We start from the raw sequence: 25170 nt of genomic DNA, 5'->3' as shown, positions 1-25170 counted from the left end.
TTACCTGTACTTCACACCTGTTGAAAATGTTCACCATTCATGTACAGGCACAAGTTAGAGCGGATCATGAATGTTCTGGAAAAATTGCTGCAGTTCACCTTGGCTTATACAATGTGTTACACTTTTGTAATCTCTTGTCCGAGATCCTGAAGAGTGTGAAGTTGTTCCTGTACCCCAAAGATAATAAACACAAGCAGCTAAATCTGGCAAACAGCGAGACCGAATTTCCAAGGCTAAGTACTCGTTCATCAAAAATCTCATGGAGAATTTCCATTGAAAAAAGAGATGATGTGAAAACTATTGGGTTATCCTGTTAAATGTTTAATTATTGTTGGTTTTTTTTTTTTCCTCTGTTAGCTGCTAACCCTTAGCATTGAGATAAAACTTGAGTGTTTTAAAAACCCTCGCAACAGAATGTTCAGATATGCCACATTATTTTGCAAGGTGCCAACTCCTTTTTTTTTTTTTTCCCCCAGACTTGTTTCCATGTTGACTTGAATGTCTTGAAGCATCTCATCAGTCAGAGCTCATACTGGACATCATGTTTTCTTCTCAGAAGTGCATCCTATTTCTCACCACTCCATAAACAACCACACCATGATAAAGCAGCCAGGCATCCTCTGTCTGTTAAAATTAAGTCTGTATTTTTAGTATGACTTTTTCTTTAAAAGATACACACCTAACGAGAAATATTTGTTGTATTGTGCATAGGATTTTCACTGTAACACACCTTACCTGTTCAGGTACAATCCCTCAGTTGGCTCGCAACAAGTGGAAAGGTTTCCTCCAAAACTCCTATAACTGACAGAACCCCAGCATCTGACAGTCATATAGGACCTCCCACAGCCCATAAATTCTCTGGTGCATTAGGTTTGCCTCACCCTAAAGTAGTGTATCCTAAAGAAACCATTCAACACCCTACAGAATTTTTAAATTCTTTACAGCCTTCCGGCATGCCACAACGTAAACTGATCTTGAAAGTGGAGGAAAATGCAACTTACGCATTATAAACCTGCCAAGGTTGGATAATGGGATGCAACTGCAAATAGAAACGTTGAAAAAGAATTGGTGAAAGCTACTATTTTAACGGTCTAATACTGGAGATCTCCACTAATTGGTTGAGCAGAAGAAAATTGTAATTAAAAACTGAGAATTTTGGATTTGCCAAATTTTTATACCAGTCCCTTCTTCTTGTTTCGTTGAGACCCCTTGGACCACGTGGTTCCTAACTCTGGTAAGCTTTCTTCTTAGTCCAGTATTCCTTCATCTTTGTGCGGTGGGTTGCTTTCCTATCCTGAGTTCTCTTCACTCCCATTCCACGACGCAATGTTTTAGTTGGCAGTGACTGGAGAGTGTCGGATGGTCTGATCAGCGTTTTAAATTTATCTAAGTTGAATATATTCTTGGGATAAATTTTAAAAAATTCTAGGTCTTTTCGAACCAGTTTCTTCCATTTAACATTTGTTCCCTTCCCTCGTGAAATGGTGTTGAAGATTCATGAGGTTAGTCTCTTGTTTTCCATTCTGACTATATGACTATAGAAGATAAGTCTCCTCTTTCTCATGGCTGAAGTTATGCTCTCCGAATGTTGGTAAAGCTTGTCATCTTCCTCTTTAATGGGACCCATAATTTTTCTCAGGCTCTTTCGTTCTTTCAGTTCCAGATTCCTGAATTGTCCCGTTTTAACCATTTTCAGGCATTCTGTAGCATACAATACCGACGTTCTTTCTATGGTTTCGTAGTGTCAAAGTTTGAGGCAAAGGGAAAGGGATTTGGACTTGTAAATGTTCATACAGAGATGGAAAGCTCTCTCTAGTTTGGTACACCTGGCTTTCATGGCTAGATGCTCAGTCACGTCCCTTCTAATGTAATAGGGATTGATTGTACTTCCACAGATATGTTAAGAAGTTACTTCATTGTATCTGTCTGTAACGATAAAGATTGGTGAAACCTTGTCAGCATATTTCTTGATCAACTTGTGAATGTACTTGTGCTAGAAAATCTAAACATCTTTATATTTTCTTTTAGAATAGATAATTTGATTGTGGTTACCTGTTGGTAACTGTAAGATAATTCTGCTAACATCTTGTTAATGTTTGATTGTGATCTTTCTGAAAATGTTGTGTTTTTCTTTTCATTCTTTTTTTAATGCATGTCTGGGAGTGGATGTTTTTGAATAAGAGAGATTGACTTGTTTAAAACCGAACGTTTCTGATTGGATTGCAGCTACAGTGAATTATAGTCTTGAGCACATGGAGACATAGTTGCCTGATTCCTCAGCTTAATCACCCTCTTCAGAAAAATACACATTCCTTGGCATGTGTCTAAGCTGCAAAGTTTACAAAGTTGCTGTGTTTGTCTCTGTAGGCAGTATACATTATATAATACCACATTTGAGAAAAGGGGAACATGCTTATAATTCCAAAATTACACAACCCACACAGTATATATTATGACTTCACAACTAAACTTTGAATCGGTAGGGTACTGAAGGGTAAGGCAAACCTAATGCACCAGAGAATTTATGGGCTGTGGGAGGTCCTATATGACTGTCAGATGCTGGGGATCTCCAGGTTAGTTATAGGAGTTTTGCAGAGGTATAACGAGGAAAACTTTCATGACGGTAATTAGGGTTATACCACCACACCTGGTCTTTGATGATTATGTCAAGATGGCTGGGATCAGGTGGACTGAATTTGAATTCTTGATTTGACAACTAATTTTTGAAACCTGCTGATATCATCAATGCTTACTAGTTCGGTTGTGTCTGCTGTGTTTCTCCAAAAGACGGAAATAGAAGTGAAACAAACTGATATTTGTGCACAGTATTAAGACTTTGCTGTTGTTGCTTCATGTTGTAGTGCTGTTGTTGCTTCATGTTGTAGAATAGGCTTGGGACATCCTGGTCAAAAACCCTCTGTACTTATTGTGTGCAAGGCTGACTGAAAACTTGTATGACTGTATGTATTCCTGTACTGGCATGTGTTTTTGTTGTTAATTGATGCTAGGATAGGAATAGTAAAATTAGCTGTGCTTTTTTCTTTTCCTCAAATATAGGCTGTGGAGCAACTTAATATCAAAGCCAAATACTGGAAGGACCTTTTGAACGATGAACCCTTTGAAAGAAAAGAATTAATTACAATTCAAGACCCTGTCAACTTAGAGAAATTCAACTTGTCAACATTTCATCACATCAAAAATAATATTCGAGTTGAGGATGAAGGTAGGTGTGATCTTTGAATGTTGGTTGAATCCTCTGAGGAGTTTCATAAATAAATTTTTCATTGGATTTTGCAAGCAGTTCTTTGTCACATAAGTGTATCACTGTATGACATATCTTTATTTGGCTAGCAGGTTAATATTGCTCCAGCACATTTTAGTTTTTGATGACTATGAGAATGAGATGTAGGAGGTAATACAGGGCTGTGGCCTTTAGCTAAGGTACAGTCCCAGTATTTGTCTGGTGTGAAAATGGAAAACTATGGAAAACCATCTTCAGGCCTGCCAGCAGTGGGTTGGAATCCACCATCTCCCGAGTGCATGCATACAGCTATATGACCTATACTGCATAACCAACTTGCTTGCTTAATTTTTTATTTATAGCTATATATACAGAAATATATTGTTTACTTGGAAATTGAAAAACTGTACCTTAATTAAGGCCTGCAGCTGCCTCCTTCCCACTCCTGGACCTATCCGATGGTCGCCATAAGACCTATCTGTGTTGTTGCGTCGTAAAGCAAATTGTAAATATATATGAGATAAAATAAAAATTTAGGAGTATGGTGTAGAATATAAAGCTGTAAGGTGTGTAGTTACCGACTCTGCCTGTTACATGACAAAGTGTTAGAAGTTTTGAAGCTGATGCTGCGTGATTGGTTAATTCATGTGCAATGTTGGGCCCATAAGTTAAACCTCTTAGGCAGTATTACACCTCAGGAACTCGCTGACCTCAATACTGTAATGGCAAAACACAAAGCACAGTAAAACCTGCCTTAATGGACACCTCCCACCGGTGGACACCCCTCATTGGCGGAGGATTTTCTAGGTCCGTAATTAAATACCATGTTGTGTATGAGTATTTTACCCCTCTTTTACAGACACCCTTTATTGCGGACGCACCATAGCCACGAGAAACTCCAATTAAACCTCTCCTAACGGACACTTTCTTTTTAAAAAAATACGGTATTTGTGTCCTGTACAGTATGTTTTCGCTTATTTTTTGCACAGGCAGTATTTCCAAGAATCGCAGACACCGTAACTTTTGGTCCAGGCTTTACACATTCTCAGAAGGCAACACTAAGCAAGTTGTGTGATCTGACATGCTCGACAGCTCTGGAATTCGTACCTTCCTTGTCAGATTACTTTTCATTGACTCGTGGGCTTTTGATGTGTTCAATTTTATGTTAGTAAGTTGGTGTAAACATGGATCCAAGGAAGTTTTTAACTCTGAAAGAAAAGGTAGGCATAATAGACTATTATAAAAGTAAGAAGTGTGGTGTGCGTAAACTGTACGAAGTGTTCAAGATTGGAAAGACACAGGCAGCTGAAATTGTGAAAAAGCAAGAGGAACTAGTGAAAGAATGGCATTTAAAGGGCAACGAACAGATCATTAAACTGTTTCAAAGTGGTAGTGAAGCTCTTATTGACAAGGCAACACTAGAGTGGTTCCCTAAAACAAGAAGTAGGAATGTCCCTGTGTGAGGACCAATGATATCAGCAAAAGCGTTAGAATTCGTGGTAGAATTAGGTATTGGAGATTTCAAAACCTCTATTTTTTTGCTAATTGCTTTACGTCGCACCGACACAGATAGGTCTTATGGCGACGATGGGATAGGAAAGGGCTAGGAGTGGGAAGGAAGTGGCCGTGGCCTTAATTAAGGTACAGCCCCAGCATTTGCCTGGTGTGAAAATGGGAAACCATGGAAAACCATTTTCAGGGCTGCCGACAGTGGGGTTCGAACCTACTATCTCCCGAATACTGGATACTGGCCGCACTTAAGCGACTGCAGCTATCGGGCTCGGTTATTTCAAAGCCTCAAATGGCTGGCTAGAAAGATTCAGAAAGTGACATGGTATCAACATCAGAGTGATTTGTGGAGAATCATCTAGTGTTAATATGGAGATTGTTGAAAATTGGCAAGAAAAAAATATCTTCAATCACAGACGGGTATACTCCGGAAAATATTTTGAATGCTTATGAAACTGGATTATTTTTCCGTGCTTTACCCGACAAAACTTTGTGTTTCAAGGAAATCATTGTACTGGTGGAAAAGTTTTGAAAGAACGTCTTACGGTCTTGTTATGTGCAAGTATGAGTGGAGAACGGGAGAAGCCCCTTGTGATAGGAAACGCTGCATAACCAAGGTGTTTAAAGAATATGGATGTTATGAAGTTTGGCATTGAATGGAAAGCTAATAGGAAAGCATGGATGACCAGAGAAATAATGACAGAGTGGCTAGGACAATTGGACAGAAAAAGTATACGCCAGAAGCGAAAAGTGTTGTTATTCCTCGATAATGCAACATCGCATCCGGACACAATTAAGTTGCAAAATGTGAAGATCGTCTTTTTCTCAGCCGTTTAACCACGGAGTGATCCAGAACTTCAAGGTTATGTACAGACAGTTAGTGATGAAGCACATAGTATCAGAACTTAACGGGAATGAAGTAACCCTTCAAACACTGACAAAGGGACTGAATGTTCTCCAAGCAATTTCGTGGATAACCAATGCATGGAAAAACATTACAGCCTCAACAATTCAGAACTGCTTTCTGAAAGCTGGGTATCCCACGAATGGTGGACATCCCAAAATAGAATTGGATACCCTTCCTGATGGAAACAACTCAACAGTTGATTAATGCAGCAGGTTACAGTGTACAAGTGAACACCTATATCGAAATTGATTCAGATATTCCAACAAAGTGTGAGAGTGGAGACACAAAAATGATTCTTCAGTCAATCCAAGGGAGGAAGGACAAAAATGAAGATTCTGACAAAAGCAGGAGTGAAGGCGATGCTAATGTCGACTTTGAAGAAAATATGGAAATTAATGTGCTGCCAATAACCTCGTATAGTGAGGCTCTCGGCTTTGTTAAGCGACTGAAAGAATTCTGTTATAAACAAAACGATGAAAATTTTGTAAATTTGACCCAGGATTTAATTGCACATAGTGAAAACATCATTGCTAAACCAAAATGGACAAAACAAACGAACATTAAGGATTTTTTTCAAGTGCTAATGTTTTACTGTACTCTGCTAGAGATTGTTACATCGACATATTGATTTAAAGTTTCAAAAACTCGTATATTCTTCTTAATTTTAACATGGTGAACGGTAATAGTGTACAGTGTGCTCAATAGAGGTTTCCATAGAAGTGTTTCTGTCTTCTTAATACAGTACATCACAGCTGCAGCAGCCCATCTACAACTTTCTCATGTGAGTGCAGTGCAGTATATTGTACAATACTGCATACAGTATACAATTAAAGGTGCATTTGCAAGAATTGTTAACACATACAATACATGGGTTATTGTGTTCCAACTTATGTTTAATGGTACCAGTTTCATAACCTCTCTCGGTCGGTCACCCCTTCGTAACGGACATTTTTTTTCAGTCCCGCACGTGTCCGTTATAGAGAGGTTTTCCTGTATTTGTTTTTTGATACTATTCGTTAGTCAACAGAAAAACAGGAAATTTTTGTACCTTCTCTCCCCTACCAGTATTGACACTGCAATTCTTGGTTCCTCAGTGTTTTTTATTTGATGGATTGCTTGCCGTACGTTGTGGAATTCTGCAAATAGGATGAACTTAAAGGAATGGATAACAAATAGGATGAAATTATAGGAATGGGTAACTGCGGAACTTCTTATTTTGCTTCTCTAAGTTCTGCAGACATTTCTTCAGTTCATACGAAGGTGATTTTTGTCAAAGAACATTGGCAGTGCATGGTAGAGCTCATCACAAAGGTTGAGGGCTCCACCTACATCTGCACTTTTTTTGTATGGAGATTTAAAAGTTGAAGTCTCATTTCAGGAATCTAGACGTGGATATGTTTTCCAGCGCCATGAAGACTGTGTTAGGTGGATGCAGCTCAAGGAGCTGCTGTTAGGACATCGTTCAGGCAAGTGGCAACAAAATCAATGTTGAAACTTAACCTTCTGATGTCTGAAGACCCATCCAATAGGTTATTTGAAGGAGCGTTGGCCCCCAAAGTTATTGTGTTAATGGGAGTGAAACACTTCTTTCTCGCTGAACTTGGGTTGCCTGCTTTCAAGGGAATGGATCAGTAAGAAATGGTGTCTGGTTTCTGTGCGTTAAAGAATTGGGATGCTGAATGTGGATCAGTAGTTCATTTTAACATCATGGATATTCTGGAAGCAGTGAGTGTTACGAAGGCAGTGTTTGCTGAGAAGTGCATGTGCTAATGCACAGTTATTGTCTTCATACAACAGTGTCATTAGTCATTTCAGACATGAGGACAAATTTAAGAGGAAAGTGTTGATGTTATGTCAATTTTTACCTTTGAGGGCTAGATAATTTCTTGTTATTGCCAGGAAAATTCACTCAGTAAAATCTTCACTTTCTCATAAAAAAAAATAACACCACTTTTATGAGAAAAGTAACCTCCCCTTTTGCCAGTCCCTATTAATATAACATTAAAATGAAACAATTGGTGATCTTTATTTTGTCATCGCTGGGGCTGTACCTTAATTAAGGCCACGGCCTCTTCCTTTCCACTCCTAGCCCATTCCCGTCCCATCACCGCCATAAACCTATCTGTGTCGGTGCGACATGAAACAAGGAAACAAAAAACCCAAAAAACCCAAAAAAATCTATCTTGTGTTTGTGCGACGGAAAAAACTTGTAAAAATAAGAAGAAGAATTGTCATTATGTAGCATAAAACCCATCATCATAGCCAACTCCTGTTGAACAACACCAAGGGGGTCTGCTCCGATGGACGAACCACCAATCAACAGCTTCTTTTGCCCTCATTGCATATGAAAACTGGGGAGATATTTGAAATCGAATCCACACTTTTAGCATGCAGTCTAGTGATTAGAATTTGTATACCACCCCCTCTCCTACCTTGCCAGCCAACTTTCTAATCGTGAATTTTTTTTCCACCAAAGGGACTTGAACCAGCTAACCACAGTGTCAGACCATAATGATCATGGCAACCAACCAGGCTTGCGCTGAGCAGAGATGGGTGAACACTCTTGTTGCCACTTGTTCGAAATGGTAGTAGTGCTGTCCCCTACCTCACCTGCTCTAAACCAAGCACTGTGGAAAATAAGATCCACATGCAGGAATTCTGTTAATGATAGTATAATATTTATTACTAATATTCTACCACAGAAGCACAACAGAAATATTGTTGACTCAAATCTCATAGGTTGTTGCAAAGCTCCCAAACCCCTAGGTGAGCAGAAGGTTCAGTGTGTCACAGATAGAAGCAGTCGCTCGCTTTTATCTTGGGGTAGCCAGTAGACGATAGGCGACTGTGGATACAATGCAATCGGGAAATGTTTGAAATGTACTTGTGAGATTAATAATTAAAAGGCAACAAACACTAGTTGACAGTGATATTGCTCTGAGCTTGGTCTCTCCATTCGACATTTTCAATTTCCGACGTTGGATGGGGCCATTTACGTCAGCTGTGCGACTTCACCGGGCCGGAGCCTCGTCAGTATAGAGGCCCGGTGCTCATTGTTCGGAGTCCCGTCATTGGCTGCTATGTCGTTGATGCCTCGAGAAGTACAGAAATGACTAGGCCCCCAGGAATAGAGCCTTTTATATCTGGAGGCTTCCACGAGCTTCAAGAGGCCGATATATATCGAAGGGCCGGCCACAGCTATATAAGACAGGAGTGACTTGCCAGTGAGGAGTTGGAGTTGAAGTTGTGGCAGGTCAGTGAATGAGTGGACTCAGTCAGCTAACGAGAGACAGCTGGAGTTAAGAGCGGTAGTCTGCTAAGTGTTCGTCTGTCGAACTGAGGATCATCCTGTTTGCCTGCCGTCACGTGTGTGCCTCTTGGGGCCGGCTGCTGTAGGAGAACATTGGGTGTTCTGGTACAGTGTGAGGGGACACTGGGTGCCGACGTGTGTATGCTGCAAACGGAGTTCCACTGGGGTGCGGACAGAGAACCTCGTCCTGAGCTACAAAATAATTGTGCGTGGGCTGCAAACTGTGGACTGTGACAATGCCAACGAATGTGACTGAGCGGGTCTGTACTGTAAGTGATCAGAGACTGTGTGTATCGGTGTGGGTAAACAGTGAGATACTAAGAGAGAACTATCAAAAATGGTATAGGAAGGTCCATCTATTCAGTACCAATTACATTGATGTTATTACCTTTATTCATATACCCCTTTTGATAGTGATCAATCGTCAGTACGGGCCATGATGAAATTTATTACTTATGACTAAGAGAGAGAGAGAGAGAGAGAGCGCAAACTGGTGTGTGTCCTGTGTACTCGCTGAGTTGTGATCTTGGTAATTTTGTGTGTTAATGTGTAGTCTTAGTAATTAGATAATAAATTTTAGAAGTAAAACGCTACCAGGTTCTGTCTTCATTCATTTACCCAGCCAACACATTACAATATGAATAAAAGCAAAATATACAGTACTAGTAACATGAAATCACCTGCTTTCTTGTAGTGTGACAGCGAGTAAATGAAGATTTATTATGAAACTGCCAGTCTATAATACATACCTTCTATTAGAATATCATATTAAGACCAAAATTCATACCAAGCAAATGGCTGTGTGGATTGAGACATGCAGCTTTCAGCTTGCATTCTGAAGATAGTGGGTTTGATTGCCACTATACTTAAACTAATACCTGCCTATTGATTCAAAAATAAAATGTATTTAGAATGGTGCTGCCTCACTACTTTCTTGTGCAGATCAGTGTTATTTTACTATTAGGTGATTTTCAGCATATTCATTTGCTATGATTGTGAGAAAAGGATTGAAGAATTGTGCTGGTTCCGAACTAATTTTTTTTCACCTAGTTTGCTAATGAACCCTTTAAAGGAATGCAGTTGTTTTCCTTTAGCAATGATCTTACCAATTTTTCACAGAAGAGGTATACTGTTATGACTAGGAAGCGGATTTTTATGTGCTAAAAATGTGAAAAATGTTAATTTTTCGTGCTGAAAAACTTTAAAATATGTGATAAATTAAAATGATTTTCCTTTAAATATCACATAACTACTCTACTCGCGCTCTAGAAGTAAACAAGTATAACGGTTTGTATTAGAATATGGTGGTACCAAACGTGCTCCTTAAGGATAATTTGTGTCTGTGTATGGAAATGTGCAGTATGGTATATTAATTTTTGATATGCCAGAGTACATATTATGGTTATTTTCTTTAAAGGTAATGTTTTGTTTAAATATGGCAAAAGCAACCTATCCATCTTTGAAAACATGGTACCAGTTCGTACTCACCCATCACACGCTGGAATATTAGTTGCTAGAAGTAGTCTCAGAATTGCAGTGACCGGGCGAGTTGTTCGTGCGGTTAGAGGCGCGCGGTTGTGAGCTTGCATCCAGGAGATAGTGGGTTCGAATCCCACTGTCGGCAGCCCTGAAGATGGTTTTCCGTGGTTTCCAATTTTCACAACAGGCAAATGCTGGGGCTGTGCCTTAATTAAGGCCATGGCCGCTTCCTTCCAACTCCTAGGCCTATCCTATCCCATCGTCGCCATAAGGCCTATTTGTGTCGGTGCGACGTAAAACTACTAGCAAAAAAAAAAATTGCAGTGAACAACAAAGGTCATTTCCAAATTGTCCATCACAAATGCATGCCGATTATCTCTAAAGAACGCCTTATACTGTGAAAACGATCACTCTACATCACAGGAAGTCAGATGTGCATACTTAAAGAGAGGAATGTTACTAACACTAACGCCATCAATTTCGCCAACATGAGCACTCTCTAATACATTAGAAATTTGGCACATTGTTTGAAATCCTCTGTTTTTTCCTGTACAAATTTTGATATTTGACATTTAACAGTCCCTGTACCTGCGAAGCCGGGAGTGAATCTAATTTATTTCCAACAGTGTGAACTTCCATCACTGTTTCGGACAACAGGTTAGTGGATTTTTTAAGTATGTGTATAGTTTTACACAAGAAGCTTAGATTGGCAGATATAAACGCCAAATCATTTTTCAAAGAGGTGTCTTTCAGTATCTCTTGAAGAATCTCAATTGATGACGCGTTGTTTTTATCTAGTGCATTCACAACAGATGCAAAACCTTCAAAATTGTCTGCGTAGTATACCACAGCGCTAAGCCAGGTACACCACCGCATAACAATAGGCAGAGGAGGAAGCGCAAGATCCGGGTTTTTCTCTTTAAACGGATCGATTCTTGAGGGTGCTTTCACGAAGACATTTTTGCCATTAGACGCTAATTTATCCACTTGAGGATACTGAGCCTGCACAGTTTCACATAACCTGTGTAGAGTATGAACAACGCAAGTTACGTGTATCATTTTCGGAAAGCTCACAGAAAGGCCTTCAGCTGCCTTATTCATGTAAGCTGCACTATCAGTAAGGAAAAGCAATGCATGGGCGTATTTTATACCTTTTGGCCAAAGTAAGTGCATGGCTTCATTGAATAACCTAGCTAGAGTGACATGGTATGCAGCAAGCATTTCTTTACACGCTAGCAAATAAGAATGTTCACAAGCAGTTTTGTCATTCTTCAACACACCAACTACAACATTTCCTAATTTTCTGCCACTCGAATCGGTGATTTCGTCAATGCTCACCCACAGTTTTTCTCTGTCACATACTGCACGAATTCTCTGTAAAGTTTCTTCGTAACATTTTGATAGATAGTTTTTCCTTAATGTGGATTCGTGTGGAGGCTAAAAATTAATGTACTTTGTTAGGAAATTTCTCAGTCCCAGATTATTTATTTTGCCAAGAGGAATGTCAGTGCAAACAAATGCTCTGCACACATCTAAATAATCCTGAGAATATTTAGATGGGCCTGCATTTGAAGTAGCTGGTTCAGCTATTAGTAATTGTCGCGAATGCACACGCGAAGCAGTTGCAGTATGCTTATTTCCAGACGAATGCTGGGTTACTTGAGAATGTTGATCTACACTTACTGTTTTACCACAAGGTTGGCAAAATAATACTTTTCCATCAGTAGTGAAAATGCTTTTAAATTCCACTACATATTGTTGAAGATGCGACCTTGTACTCGACTTTCCTTTTGGCATTATTTTGCAGGTTACGACACGCATTTACAGTGAATCACTGTTGCAATAAAAAGAATAGCAGCGTACACTGAAGGAAATACTTCTTAGAAATCCAAAGAAAATCGCACAACCACGGAAATGATATATGGACCCGAACAGCTAACCTTACTCTTAGGAGTGATGAAATCCCACTACCTAATGGTGGGGCAATATTCTTCCTAGTCTCCCATGTCGTAACGGTATTACCCGTCACCTTATCTCTCCGTGATTGCCTTTCGCTGATATTCTATAAACAAAACCCGAGCAGGCTGACTCATAAAAGCGAACCGAGCTCGATAGCTGCAGTCGCTTAAGTGCGGCCAGTACAGTAGAATCTCGCTCATCCGACTTTCGCTTATCCGACATTCCGTGTTATCCGACACTGGTAGACTTCATTTGAACTTTTGATGGAGACTAAATTCAATCACACCCGCTGCGGAGGGTGCGACCATGGGACAAGCACTGGCCTGACCGCTGGCGGTAGGACAGTTTTTTCTCAAGGACAGGTGCAGTGAGTCTTCAGTCATTTTTCATTGTAGTATTGTTTGGGTGCGGATGTTATAATTTTCATATCCTCTGTGAATATAGCGAGTAAATGGAAGAAAGTGATTGTTTCTATGGAAGACAAGTTGAGTGCATTAAAGAGACTGGACAAAGGGGAAATTCTTCAAAATGTGGCTTCAGATTATGGTGTTGGATGTGTTACAGTGGGAGACTGGAAAAAAACAGAGGGAAGAAATTGAAAAGTGGTGCTCTACCAGAGCAGAGAAGAAATGAAAAATGTGAGTACGAAAAAGTAAGTGAAGCACTATTTCTTTGGTTATCTCAACACGAAAAGGGCCTGCCAATATCTGGCCCCATTCTGCAGGAAAAGGCTGTGTATTTCCAGAAGGAGTTTAATGAAGGGGACCCTAATTTTCCTGCCAGTGCTGGGTGGCTTGATCGGTGGAAAAAGCGGTACGGCATTAGGAAGCTTAATATCTGTGGAGAAAGTTTCTTTTCGTAAGACATCTGGAATGTTTTCATTCAATACTCCATGCACTGTACAATTGAATTGATAATTCAATAAACAGAGTACCGTAAAACATGTCCTTGTTTTAGTACTAGAGTATAGCCTTCCTGTTTGTTTCAGTTCATTTTCAAAGTTATTCTGTATTATCCGACATTTTCGGTGATCCGACGTACTCCAGGTCCCGTTTAGGTCAGATAATCGAGACTCTACTGTATCCAGTAATCGGGAGATCACCGAGCTCAATAGCTGCAGTCGCTTAATTGCGGCCAGTATCCAGTATTCGGGAGATCGTGGGTTCGAACCCCACTGTCGGCAGCCCTGAAGATGGTTTTCCGTGGTTTCCCATTTTCACACCAGGCAAATGCTGGGGCTGTACCTTAATTAAGGCCACGGCCGCTTCCTTCCCACTCCTAGCCCCTTCCTGCCTCATCGTCGCCGTAAGACCTATCTGTGTCGGTGCGACATAAAGCAAATTTAAAAAATTTAAAAAATCGGGAGATCGTGGGTTTGAGTCCCACGGTTGACAGCCTTGAAGATGTTTTCCGTGGTTTCCCATTTTCACACCAGGCAAATGCCGGGGCTGTGCCATAATTAAGGCCACGGCCGCTTCCTTCCAACTCCTAGGCCTTTCCTATCCCATCGTCGCCATAAGACATATCTGTGTCAGTGCGACGTAAAGCAAATAGAAAAAAAAAAAAAAAAAAAAAAAAAAAGCATAAAAGCGAGTTGGAATAACATCATGCAAGGAAACATCTTGTGCAGCAAATCAAATTGCTGTCTAAATGTAATGACGTAGCCATTGACCAGCAAGTTTTAGAACTTCTGGAGGGAAGTCTATAAATAGCCGAAACATTCAGATACGTGATGTTAAATACGCTGTTAAAAAACAATACCGTAATCGTAAAATGAAAATATGAGCATTATTTTATAACACAGAAGCATTTTAAATTTTATTGATAACAGATATTGCCAATTTATGTGCTTATTATAGATTTTCTTAAAATATGTACAGTTAAACCTGCCTTAACGGACACCTCTCGCCGGCGGACACCCCTCTTTGGTGGACGATTTTCTAGGTCTGTAATTAAATACCATGTTGTGTATGAGAAATTTACCCCTCTTATACGGACACCCTTTATTACGGACGCGGACGCACCATAGCCACGAGAAACTCCAATTAAACCTCTCCTAACGGACACTTTCTTTTTTAAAAAATACGGTATTTGTGTCCTGTACAGTATGTTTTCGCTTATTTTTTGCACAGGCAGTATTTCCAAGAATCGCAGACACCGTAACGTTTTTTCCAGACTGTTTACATTCTTGGAAGGCAACACTAAGCTACGCTATCACTTGCGGAAGGTGTGTGATCTGACATGCTCGACAGTGCTAGAATTCGTACCTTCACAGTCAGGTTACTTACTTTTCATTGATTCGTGGGCTTTTGATGTGTTCAGTTTCACATTAGTACATGGTGTAAACATGGCTCCAAGGAAGTTTTTAACTCTAAAAGAAAAGGTAGGCATAATAGACTATCATAAACGTGAGAAGCGTGGTGTGCGTTAACTGTCTGAAGTGTTCAAGATTAGAAAGACACAGGCAGCTGAAATTGTGAAAAAATAGTGTTTTCCATAGAAGTGATTTTGTCTCTTTAATACAGTACATCGCAGCTGCAGCAGCCCATCTCCAACTTTCTCACGTGAGTACAGTGTAGTATATTGTACAATACTGTATTCAGTACACAATTAAAGTTACATTTGTGAGAATTTTTAACACATACAATATACAGTACTAGTAACATAAAATCACCTGCTTTGTTGTAGTGTGACAGCGAGTAAATGAAGATTTATTATGAAACTGCCAGTCTATAATACATACCTTCTATTAGAATATCATATTAAGACCAAAATTCATACCGAGCAAATGTGTTCCAACATATGTTTAATGGTACCGGTTTTTTAACCTCTCTCAGGCGGTCACCCCTTCATAACGGACAATTTTTCGGTTCCAAAGGTGTCCGTTATAGAGAGGTTTTACTGTATGTACATTTTAAAAATGTGAAAATATGTGTTTTTATGTGAAATAAGAGTCAGCTTTTACACATGGGGATGCACAGTAGGAATAATGAACTTTGTAACTTGCATTAAAATTATGCAAAAAAAATATGTAATTACATAAAAATCCCCTCCCAAGTTTTGATATCTACAAAAGGAATGTGAAGAATTCCATTATTTTTCTCTCATCAGTAATGCTATGCCTCTGCCCTTTCGGAAAGAGCTTCTTGCAAATTTTATGATTTATCCTATTACTGTTGTATCATACAGGTAAAGTGGTAAGATTCTTTAGCATATTGAGAATGACCTTTCTGCAGCATGGTTTGTGAACCTATTTCAGATTAATTTATGCTGGTAAAAAAATAAGGATGTGGGAATCTACTGAATTGAAGACATAAATAAAATAATATTGGAATTTTTTTTTTTGCTATTTGCTTTACGTTGCACTGACACAGATAGGTCTTACGGTAACGATTGGATAGGAAAGGCTTAGGAATGGGAAAGAAGTGGCCGTGACCTTAATTAAAGTATATTTGCCTGGTGTGAAAATGGGAAACCACGGAAAACCATCTTCAGGGCTGCCGACAGTGGGTTTCAAACCCACTATCTCCCGGATGCAAGCTCACAGCTGCGCCCCCCCAAACGGCATGCCCAACTTGACTGGTGAATTTTTAATAATAATGTTATTGATTTTACGCCTCACTAACCACTTTTATGATTTTTAGAGATCTAGAGGTGCTGAAAATTTTGTTCAACTGTAGTTCTTTTATATGTCGGTAAATCTATGGACATGAGGCTGGCGTATTTTCAAACATCACCAGACTGAGCCGGTATTGAACCCGCCAACGTGGACTCATCTGAGTCAGTCAGCTTAGCTTTTGAAATGTTTAATACCAAGGTATTGCACAATCAGCTAAGAAAGCAGAACAGTATGCCAAATGGTTAATGTATAGTCAATCAGAGCCTACTGCTCACACCTGTGAATTACACGTAAATGTTAATCAGCTTTTAAAGAAGTTACAGCTTATGTTGTACTAGCTGATGTACCCGTGCTTTGCTATGGAATTCTACATTCTATACAAAATTACAGGTTATTTAGTGTACACGTGAGTAAGATTGTATTAAATTACATAGCTCTTAACGTTACCCTAGAAACGCGGCGGGGAAGTCACCAAACGTCTTTTCTTATGTGAAGACTGTGTTAACGAATTTTCATTGTAAGGTAGGTCCTCTTGCCTACAATCAGTCACAGTCAAGTTCGGAAATTTTCATTATAATGGCAGACTCTCACTCTCCACCTGCATTTTTACATCCTCAAAAAGACTGCCTCAGTGGTTTTCCCAACTGAAGTCAACATAGGTCATTACTAGAGCCCAGATTTCCATGCAACATCAAATCTTAAAATATGCATGCATTCATGTACTATCAAATGAGGGAACATGCACGATAAACTGGAATATATGCACTATCAAAATTCAGTTCGCCATTGTTATATTTTCACTTCCTTTTAAAACATTGTACAACAACTAATTTCTGCATATTTTCTTCATCTAAGTTCATTTGTTTATCTGACAGAACATTCCTGAACACAGAAAATGATCTTTCTATGTCACAAGAAGTGACAGATTCATACTTAAATTAAGACATTTAGAATGAAGTATACATGAACTTATCTCTTTTCAAAAATTAACTTAGAAATTTCTTTCCTCAATCCAATTAGACATGAGGTCTCTTCACAGAGTTTTAACAGGTGGCATGACAGAAACACTTCACAGCACAGTCCAACACTAAATTACAATTTGAAGCGTGTAAGCGTGCTGCTTTCCAACTCCCTTCTTTTCTCAATTAATTTGGCCTCAGGCATATGAACAGTGAGAGTTTGGAGTTCGGGGTAGGAAATTCCAGGAAAACAAAACAGGATTCAGTGAAAAACCAAGGTTTGTAATCTGCTATCTCAGTAACATGGCATCACAGTAGTGTGATTCAAGTTTTGATTTCTTCATCTCTCATAGACAAAAAAAGAAACAGCATTTTGTATTGCAAAATTCAGGGTACAGGTTTTACTGGGACACCATATTTCTAAGGATTAGAGCAGTCGACAGATATGAAAGTGCTTGGCTAACTGGATTATAGGACCTCTATGCATCTAACTTTGGTTGTCAAGTAGTATACCAGGAATACATTTTTTTTCTGTCTCAATTATAGACAAATAACATGGCACTATCATGCAAGTGAACATAATATATGGGTCAAAGTCAGAAGAAATGTCATATAATCCAATATAAATGTCCAATTAGTCGCTATTTAGTCCAACATTTTCAAAATATGCATTATGCATGAATTTTCTCCCAAAAAGGCCAACATGCAAACATGCACGAAAAAAGTATGGTTATTTGGAATTGATTAGTCATAAAACGCTAATGTGCAAAGTTTTAGAAGTGTAGCCAGCGTATTTAGGAACGTGCATTTGCATGGAAATCCGGGGTCTAGTCATTACATTGTTGCCAGTAGGAATGTTACGATTAAAAGCAATGCTATCATATGAAATACTCTATCAAATAAAAAACCACACCTTTTCTCACTTTTAACGAACAGTAGTATGCTGCCGATAAGTTCCAGAGCTGGAATAATCAGGGCACAGACAGCCATGAGCCGTGAACACTCTTAATTTCGGGAGGGAGGAAGAGTGGAGAGTCCCAGGGCAAAAACTAAAAACTATGCCCTTTTACTCATCTGTTTCCTTGGAGTACCCGATGAGTTGGAAAATCTCAATTCACTACACTGGCGGGGGGAAATCTATCTGACCTGGAGGCAAATTTTTCCTCCAAGCTAGAGGAGAAACCCCTTCTTGGCTGCTAATTTGGAATAGAAGTTTTTGTCTGACTCATTGACTGAATAGTCAGCGTTGAGGCCTTTGATTCAGAGGGTCCCAGGTTTGATTCCCAGCGTGGTCAGGGATTTTAATTGCTGCTGATTAATTCTGGCTCAGGGACTGGGTGTTTGTGTTTGTCCCAGCACTTTCCTCTTCATATTCAGACAACACACTAAACAACCAACCACCACAGGAACATGAAATAGTGATTACATCCCTCCATATAGGGTTGGCGTCAGGAAGAGCATCCGGCCTTAAAACAGTGTCAGCCAGGCTGAGTGGCTCAGACAGTTGAGGCGCTGGCTTTCTGACCCCCAACTTGGCAGGTTCGATCCTGGCTCAGTCCGGTGGTATTTGAAGGTGCTCAAATACTCCAGCCTCGTGTCGGTAGATTTACTGGCACGTAAAAGAACTCCTGCGGGACTAAATTCCGGCACCTCAGCATCTCTGAAAACCATAAAAGAGTATTTAGTAGGACGTAAAGCAAGTAACATTATTATTAAAACAGTGTCGAATCCACATGTGCGACGCAGTTCGAACCCGCGGCCCCACAGATGTGGAAAAAGTGATAAGAAAAGAAGAAAATAATAATAAGCTTTTCTTCAGAAACAGCTATTTTCAGGGTTGAATTTTTAGTTATTTAGTGAATTGTGGTGCTATAATTTGGAATAGGCCAAAATTGTAATTCTAGACTATGTCATAAATGAGCCTCTGCCATTATTCCATTAATCGTGCACACTGATCAGTCCAATCAGCGCGTCAGAGTAGAGATCGAATATCAGGAATACTATGATGAACTAATGTGTAACGTACCAGCAGTATCAGAAAATGTATGAACCAGAGGAATGGTATTCTTGAGAAGGGAGTTATTTAACTCCCCTGCTATTTCCCGCCAATATTCAGACAGGCTCTTGTACTCGGTACGCAGCAGTAATCCCATCTATCGGAGATGAGTGGCAGCATAAGAGACAAAGAACATCACAACAAATAATGGTCAACGTAATGTTATTGTTGATCAATTTTATGAGCTTTATTTTGGGCATTCACATTTAATTTTTTTCCAATTCTGAAATACCACTCTTATCATAGTCAGTTCGGTAAAACTGAATAAAACACAAATGATCGGAAATGGTATTCTCTATAAATTCTGTTATGTAGTAATTTATTTTTCCATAGGACCAATAACATAGGTATTTAAAAATTACATTTTAGGCACTTCCCCTAAACTACCATTTCATCCAGGATGAATAAAATTGTTTATAGCTTAGACTGTACTTTTTTATTCCCCGACTGTATATACCAATTTTCATTACATTCTATTTAACCATTTTCTCGTGACTCGGCATTGATATGGACTTACCAACAAAAATACAAATTCAGGATTATCTCCGTTATCATAGCTGGTGTGGTAAAATGTATAGGACATAAATGATTGGAAATTTAATTCTATAACTCTAGTTATGCAGTATTTATCGGTAGGACCATTAATGAAAAATATTTGAGAATTAAATTTTAGGCCTTCCCCTAAACTACCATTTTGCTCAGTGTGAATAAAATGATTTATAGCCTGGATTGTAGTGGCTCATTTCCCGACTTTACATACCAATTTTCATTAAATTCTCTTCAGCTGTTTTCTTGTGTTGTGTGTACATATATACGTACATACATACATACATACATACATACATACAGACAGACAGACAGAAATTACGGAAAAGTAAAAAGTGCTTTCCTTGTTACTGTGGACACGGCCGATGCAGAAATACCATTCTTTTAAAATTCTGAACAAAGTTCAGACAAAACTCTTATTTTATATACAGGGTGAAGCGTAATTCGCGCACTCGGGCGTCGCAGCGCGACTCCTCACATGCCAGCAATAAAAAAATGTCTCTTACAAAATTTCGTCTTGCGAGTATATCCAGTAGAAAACGGACGTTAAAGAGTAACAATCTGGCAACACTGTAACCATATGTAGGGTAACTACCGCTGTCAGCACATCCACATTGTGCTGTACAGTTGGTGCAGTGGGTAGAGTTTTTGGTTGGCATGCAGGAGGTCGATGGTTCGATCCCGGGTTGAGGCGCATTTTTTATTTGCTAATTTCCATCTGACATTACCTACTGTGATACAGTGAGACACCGTTTCTGAGGTCACATGTATCCTACATTTACAACATAATAATAATAATAATAATAATAATAATAATAATAATAATAATAATAATAATAATGTCCGCCTCTGTGGTGTAGTGGTTAGCGTGATTAGCTGCCACCCCCGGAGGCCCGGGTTCGATTCCCGGCTCTGCCACGAAATTTGAAAAGTGGTACGAGGGCTGGCACAGGGTCCACTCAGCCTCGGGAGGTCAACTGAGTAGAGGTGGGTTCGATTCCCACCTCAGCCATCCTGGAAGTGGTTTTCCATGGTTTCCCACTTCTCCTCCAGGCGAATGCCGGGATGGTACCTAACTTGAGGCCACGGCCGCTTCCTTCCCTCTTCCTTGTCTATCCCTTCCAATTTTCCCATCCCTCCACAAGGCCCCTATTCAGCAAGGCAGGTGAGGCCTCCTGGGCGAGGTACTGGTCATTCTCCCCAGTTGTATCCCCGACCAAGAGTCTGAAGCTCCAGGACACTGCCCTTGAGGCGGTAGAGGTGGGATCCCTCGCTGAGTCCGAGGGAAAAGCCGAACCTGGAGGGTAAACAGATGATGATAATAATAATAATACATTGAGATACGTACTAAACAGCATGTGGTTACCAGACGCAACACGCAATGTTGAAAGGCAGAATTATTGGGACCATGGTGATAACACATACAAATTGTAACCGAGTTTGGACATTATTCGCAGAGCACGTTGCTAGGCCTACTGGTAACTTAAGGCCCTAACGAAATGTAATGGACCTGAACGAGGCAAGAATAATAGTTGGTACTAATCTATGAGACCATTCGAGGAGGGTACAAAGAAAACAGGTTTCACATCTAGTACATGAAGTGGTGCGAATAAATTCACGCCCACGACGTGGAAAGGGCGCCTTTCAAAGCTGACCAATGAAAATGATTGTTCATCCATTTCTAGGATCGTAGTATGTAAGTGCAAATGGTTTTTAGAGGACCCACTGCAATCGCTGTTGACGATTAAGATGCCAGATCCCATATCACCTGGGCTACATTTACGAAATCAAAAACATACGCCTCAACCCAGGATCGATCACTCGACCTCCTGCATGCTAACCCAAAACTCTATCCATTGCACCAACTGTACAATACGAGTAATGTCTGCTGACAGAGGTAGTTACCCTACATGTGGTTACAGTGTTGCCAGATTGCTAATCTTCAACGTCGTTTTTCTGCCGGATATACTCGCAAGATGAAATTTTGTAAGAGACATTTTTTTATTGCTGGCATGTGAGGAGTCGCGCTGTGATGCCCGAGTGCGCGAATTACGCTTCACCCTGTATATAGATAGTGGGTATAAATTGGTCACGCTTCACTGCTTATGGCAGTTTGTTGAGAAGCGTAGGATTTTGTAGTGGAAACTTAAAAATGACAATGAATCAATAACAGTAAATACCACCTTTTTGATATATAAGTAAAGTATATTATATAAGTATCAAAAAGGTGGAAATTTACTGTTATTGATTCATTGTAAATAGGATTTGATAGGGAAATGAAGCTGATTTCTTGCAAACTTAAAATGAATCATGATTATTATTATTATTATTATTATTATTATTATTATTATTATTATTATTATTATTATTATTATTATAAATAATAATGTTATTGTTTTTATGTTCCACTAACTATGAGGGTTATTTTTTTGTAAGATCGGATTGACTGACCTGTTGAAATGTGCACATGCGCTGTCTCCCAGCATGCCTTGGACATGAGTCGACACCAGTTGCAGTCATAACATCATTGCATGTGGTTTGGCGTGGACTGTTGAAATGTTTCAGATAATTTAGCTTCCTGTCGAGTGTGAAATTAGGTCTGTGATTTGATTTTTTATATCAAGGAACGTGTCAGCTGCAGACATTCATCGCCAGATATGTGAGGTGTACAGCCTGACTGCAATGAGTGACAGCAAGGTGAGTAAATGGGCGAGATTTTTTAAGGACAGTGTCCATGATGGACCGCAGTCTGGCCAACCTTCTGTAATCTCAGATGATTTTGTGCACGCAGTGGATGCAAAAATCCATGAAGACCTGCATTTCACGATCTCTACTTTGTCACTGAAGTTTCCACAAGTTTCAAGAACAGTGCTATACAAAATTATTTCTTACATCTTCCAGTTCGGAAAACTGTGCATGCAGTGGATTCTCAGACTGCTTACTGAGTAACACAAAACCAGGAGAATCGCTTGTGCTTTGACCTGTTTCTCCCGATACAGTGAGGAAGGAGATCAGAGTTTTGACCACATTGTCACAGGGGAGTTTCGCATTTGACTCATTAATCGAAGCGGGTTTTCCGTGGTTTCCCATTTTCACACCAGGCAAATGCTGGGGCTGTACCTTAATTAAGGCCACGGCCGCTTCCTTCCCACTCCTAGCCCTTTCCTGTCCCATCGTCGCCATAAGACCCATCTGTGTCGGTGCGACGTAAAGCAACTAGCAAAAAAAAAGAAGAAGAAAAAAAAAAAGAAGCGGGAATCAATGAAATGGCGAAACACATAGTCTCCAGTCAAAGTGAAAGCCAGACAGACAATGTCAGCATGCAAGATTATGGCCACTGTGTTTTGGGACAGACATGGTGTTGAAAACAAATGTCCAGTGTATAGCACAAACAATTATTTTATTTTCTATATACAAATTAAGGTTCAATGAATGCAACAGAAACTGCTGTCTTGTGATACTTCTATCAAATGATATATATGATGTACACAATTCTATCTTGCCAGAACACAAACTAAAATTTTGTAGCAAAATTGTAAATTCTCCGGAAGGAAGCTAGATGTTTGAAAATAGCTTGCAGATCAAGATGAAATCTAGAAAGGTAAGGTTATTTCTTATTGTCGATGAGCACGCCCTGAGGTGAAACCTCTCGGCTGACTTTCATCCACCTGTGCAGACACTTCAGAATAGAGAGTTGTCCTGCGCATCTGCAGTACAGTGCAGTCAACTGTTGGATGGCTATCTGGTCGCTCCTGCTGTGCCTCTTCTTTACATACCGGACTCAGCAATGACGTGAGCATACCAGACTGTTCACCTTTTGAACCAGCTTGCACAAACTGGAACTTTCTTCGTAGGGCGCCAGTTTCAATATGGGCACCACAGCACATGGTGTCCTGCTAGTCAACTTGATGCCACAAGGGACAACAATAAACTCAGCTGTGTACTGCATGACCTTGCTGTACAGAATAAGCGCCGTGGCCTGGAGTTTTGTTGCTGCATGCCAATGCACGACCTCATTTTGCTGCCCAAACTCAAGAGTTAATCCGGTCTTCTGGATGGGAGCAAATGGACCACTCACCATACAGCCCGGACCTTGCGCCGAGCGATTATCATCTGTTCCATTATCTGAAGCAATTCGACGAAGAAGTGAAAACAGCTGTTGAAGATTGGCTTCAGTCACAGGTGGCAGAGTTCTATGATGAGGGAATACAAAAATTGGTGGAACGCAAGGATAAATGTTTAAACAAACACGTTAACTGTGTAGAAAAATAGCTTAATGTGTAAAGAGGACACAATAAACAAAATATCATTAGGCCTATTACTTTTGTTTCTATTGATAAACAGACCTTAATTAAAAAGTAGCCTTCGTACTTTTGGGTTTTCGGAGACACTGAGGTGCAAGAATTTTGTCCTGGAGGAGTTATTTTATGTACCCGTAAAACTACTTACACATGGCTGATGTATTTGAGCACCTTCAAATACCACCCGACTAAGCCAGAATCGAACCTGCCAAGTTGGACCCAGAAGGCCAATGTTCTACCGTCTAAGCTACTCAGCCTGGTTTGTAGGCAATAGCTCTCACCTGTAAGTATAGAGCAAGTTTTCACAGCCAGTAAACCCATTGTGTAAACAGTACATAGTTTCACTTCTGTATACTTCTTGACTTTCTTTTTTGATCCTTTCGTTTTCACTTCTGTCCCTTATCTTTCTTTTCTGTTTGATTGTTCTGCTTTATGTCTTGCTGCCAAATATCCTCACGGAGGTTTCCAGTTTCGTAACTGCAGCACAGATGTCACTGATCTTTCGTTTGAGAATAAGCTAAGGTTAGCTTGCTGAAACATCTTATTAAATGAATCCCAACTTAATTGCTCAATCTTACCATCATTACACTTTTGTTTATAGAGATTATAAAACTGAAGTATCGGTCGTACAATAGGCTCTAAATACTGCATGGTGGAAGATTTTCAACAGTAGTGGGAAGGTAATTTTGGTTGACTGTCCAGAAGTGCTTTGAGATGGGATTTTCCTTCCAGCTTCTTGTCTTCCTTTGCTCTGGGGTGTGATACATTTGCACCTAGACAAATTCTGTATGTAGACAATTCCATCCAGTACCTTAACCCTCAGTTAGTTGTGCACAGATAATTCCTCCGGGTCTACTATACTTCACACGATAGAATTCTTTACATTCCACTGGCAAAGCTGTCTGCCCCTGTACCATCCCCCACATTCATTTGGACTCGTGCTGTGCGGAATTAGTCTTCGTAGCTTATCTGGTGTGTCAGGAAAGGGATGTTTCTGAGACAGTTGTCTGAATCTGGATGTTTCCTCCATGCGCAACTAATAAGCGTGGTTCTATATTCTACAAGCGTCACAGTTTGGTGTGTAATAATTGGCGATCTTGTCATCGGCCCATATTTCATTGAAGTAACCGTATATTTTGTAACTTACAAGTCGTTGCATATCTGTTTTCCTGTACGTGTTATCTATGATGATATTAACCCATTGGCATACAAATTTTTAAATTGTTCGCTCGCTGCTTCATGATTTGCAGTCCTTCTCTTCCCATTCTGCTGTTTGTTTTTTGT

The 25170-nt window shown here is 39.8% G+C and overlaps 1 protein-coding gene across 4 annotated transcripts in view; it reads left to right on the top strand.

The window, feature by feature from the left end:
- The window catches only part of LOC136864585 (RING-type E3 ubiquitin-protein ligase PPIL2), a 308814-nt gene that overhangs the window by 85370 nt on the left and 198274 nt on the right, over positions 1-25170 (top strand). For all 4 annotated transcript variants that reach the window (XM_067141780.2, XM_067141779.2, XM_067141781.2 and 1 more), the window contains exon 4: positions 3058-3223. In XM_067141780.2, coding sequence (XP_066997881.1) covers positions 3058-3223 — 166 coding nt within the window. The remainder of the gene's footprint in view (positions 1-3057; positions 3224-25170) is intronic.

Source organism: Anabrus simplex, chromosome 2 (assembly GCF_040414725.1).
Source record: "Anabrus simplex isolate iqAnaSimp1 chromosome 2, ASM4041472v1, whole genome shotgun sequence".
Classification (NCBI taxonomy): domain Eukaryota; kingdom Metazoa; phylum Arthropoda; class Insecta; order Orthoptera; family Tettigoniidae; genus Anabrus; species Anabrus simplex.
Note: the sequence above shows the minus strand (reverse complement) of the source record. Positions and strands in the feature narration are given on the sequence as shown.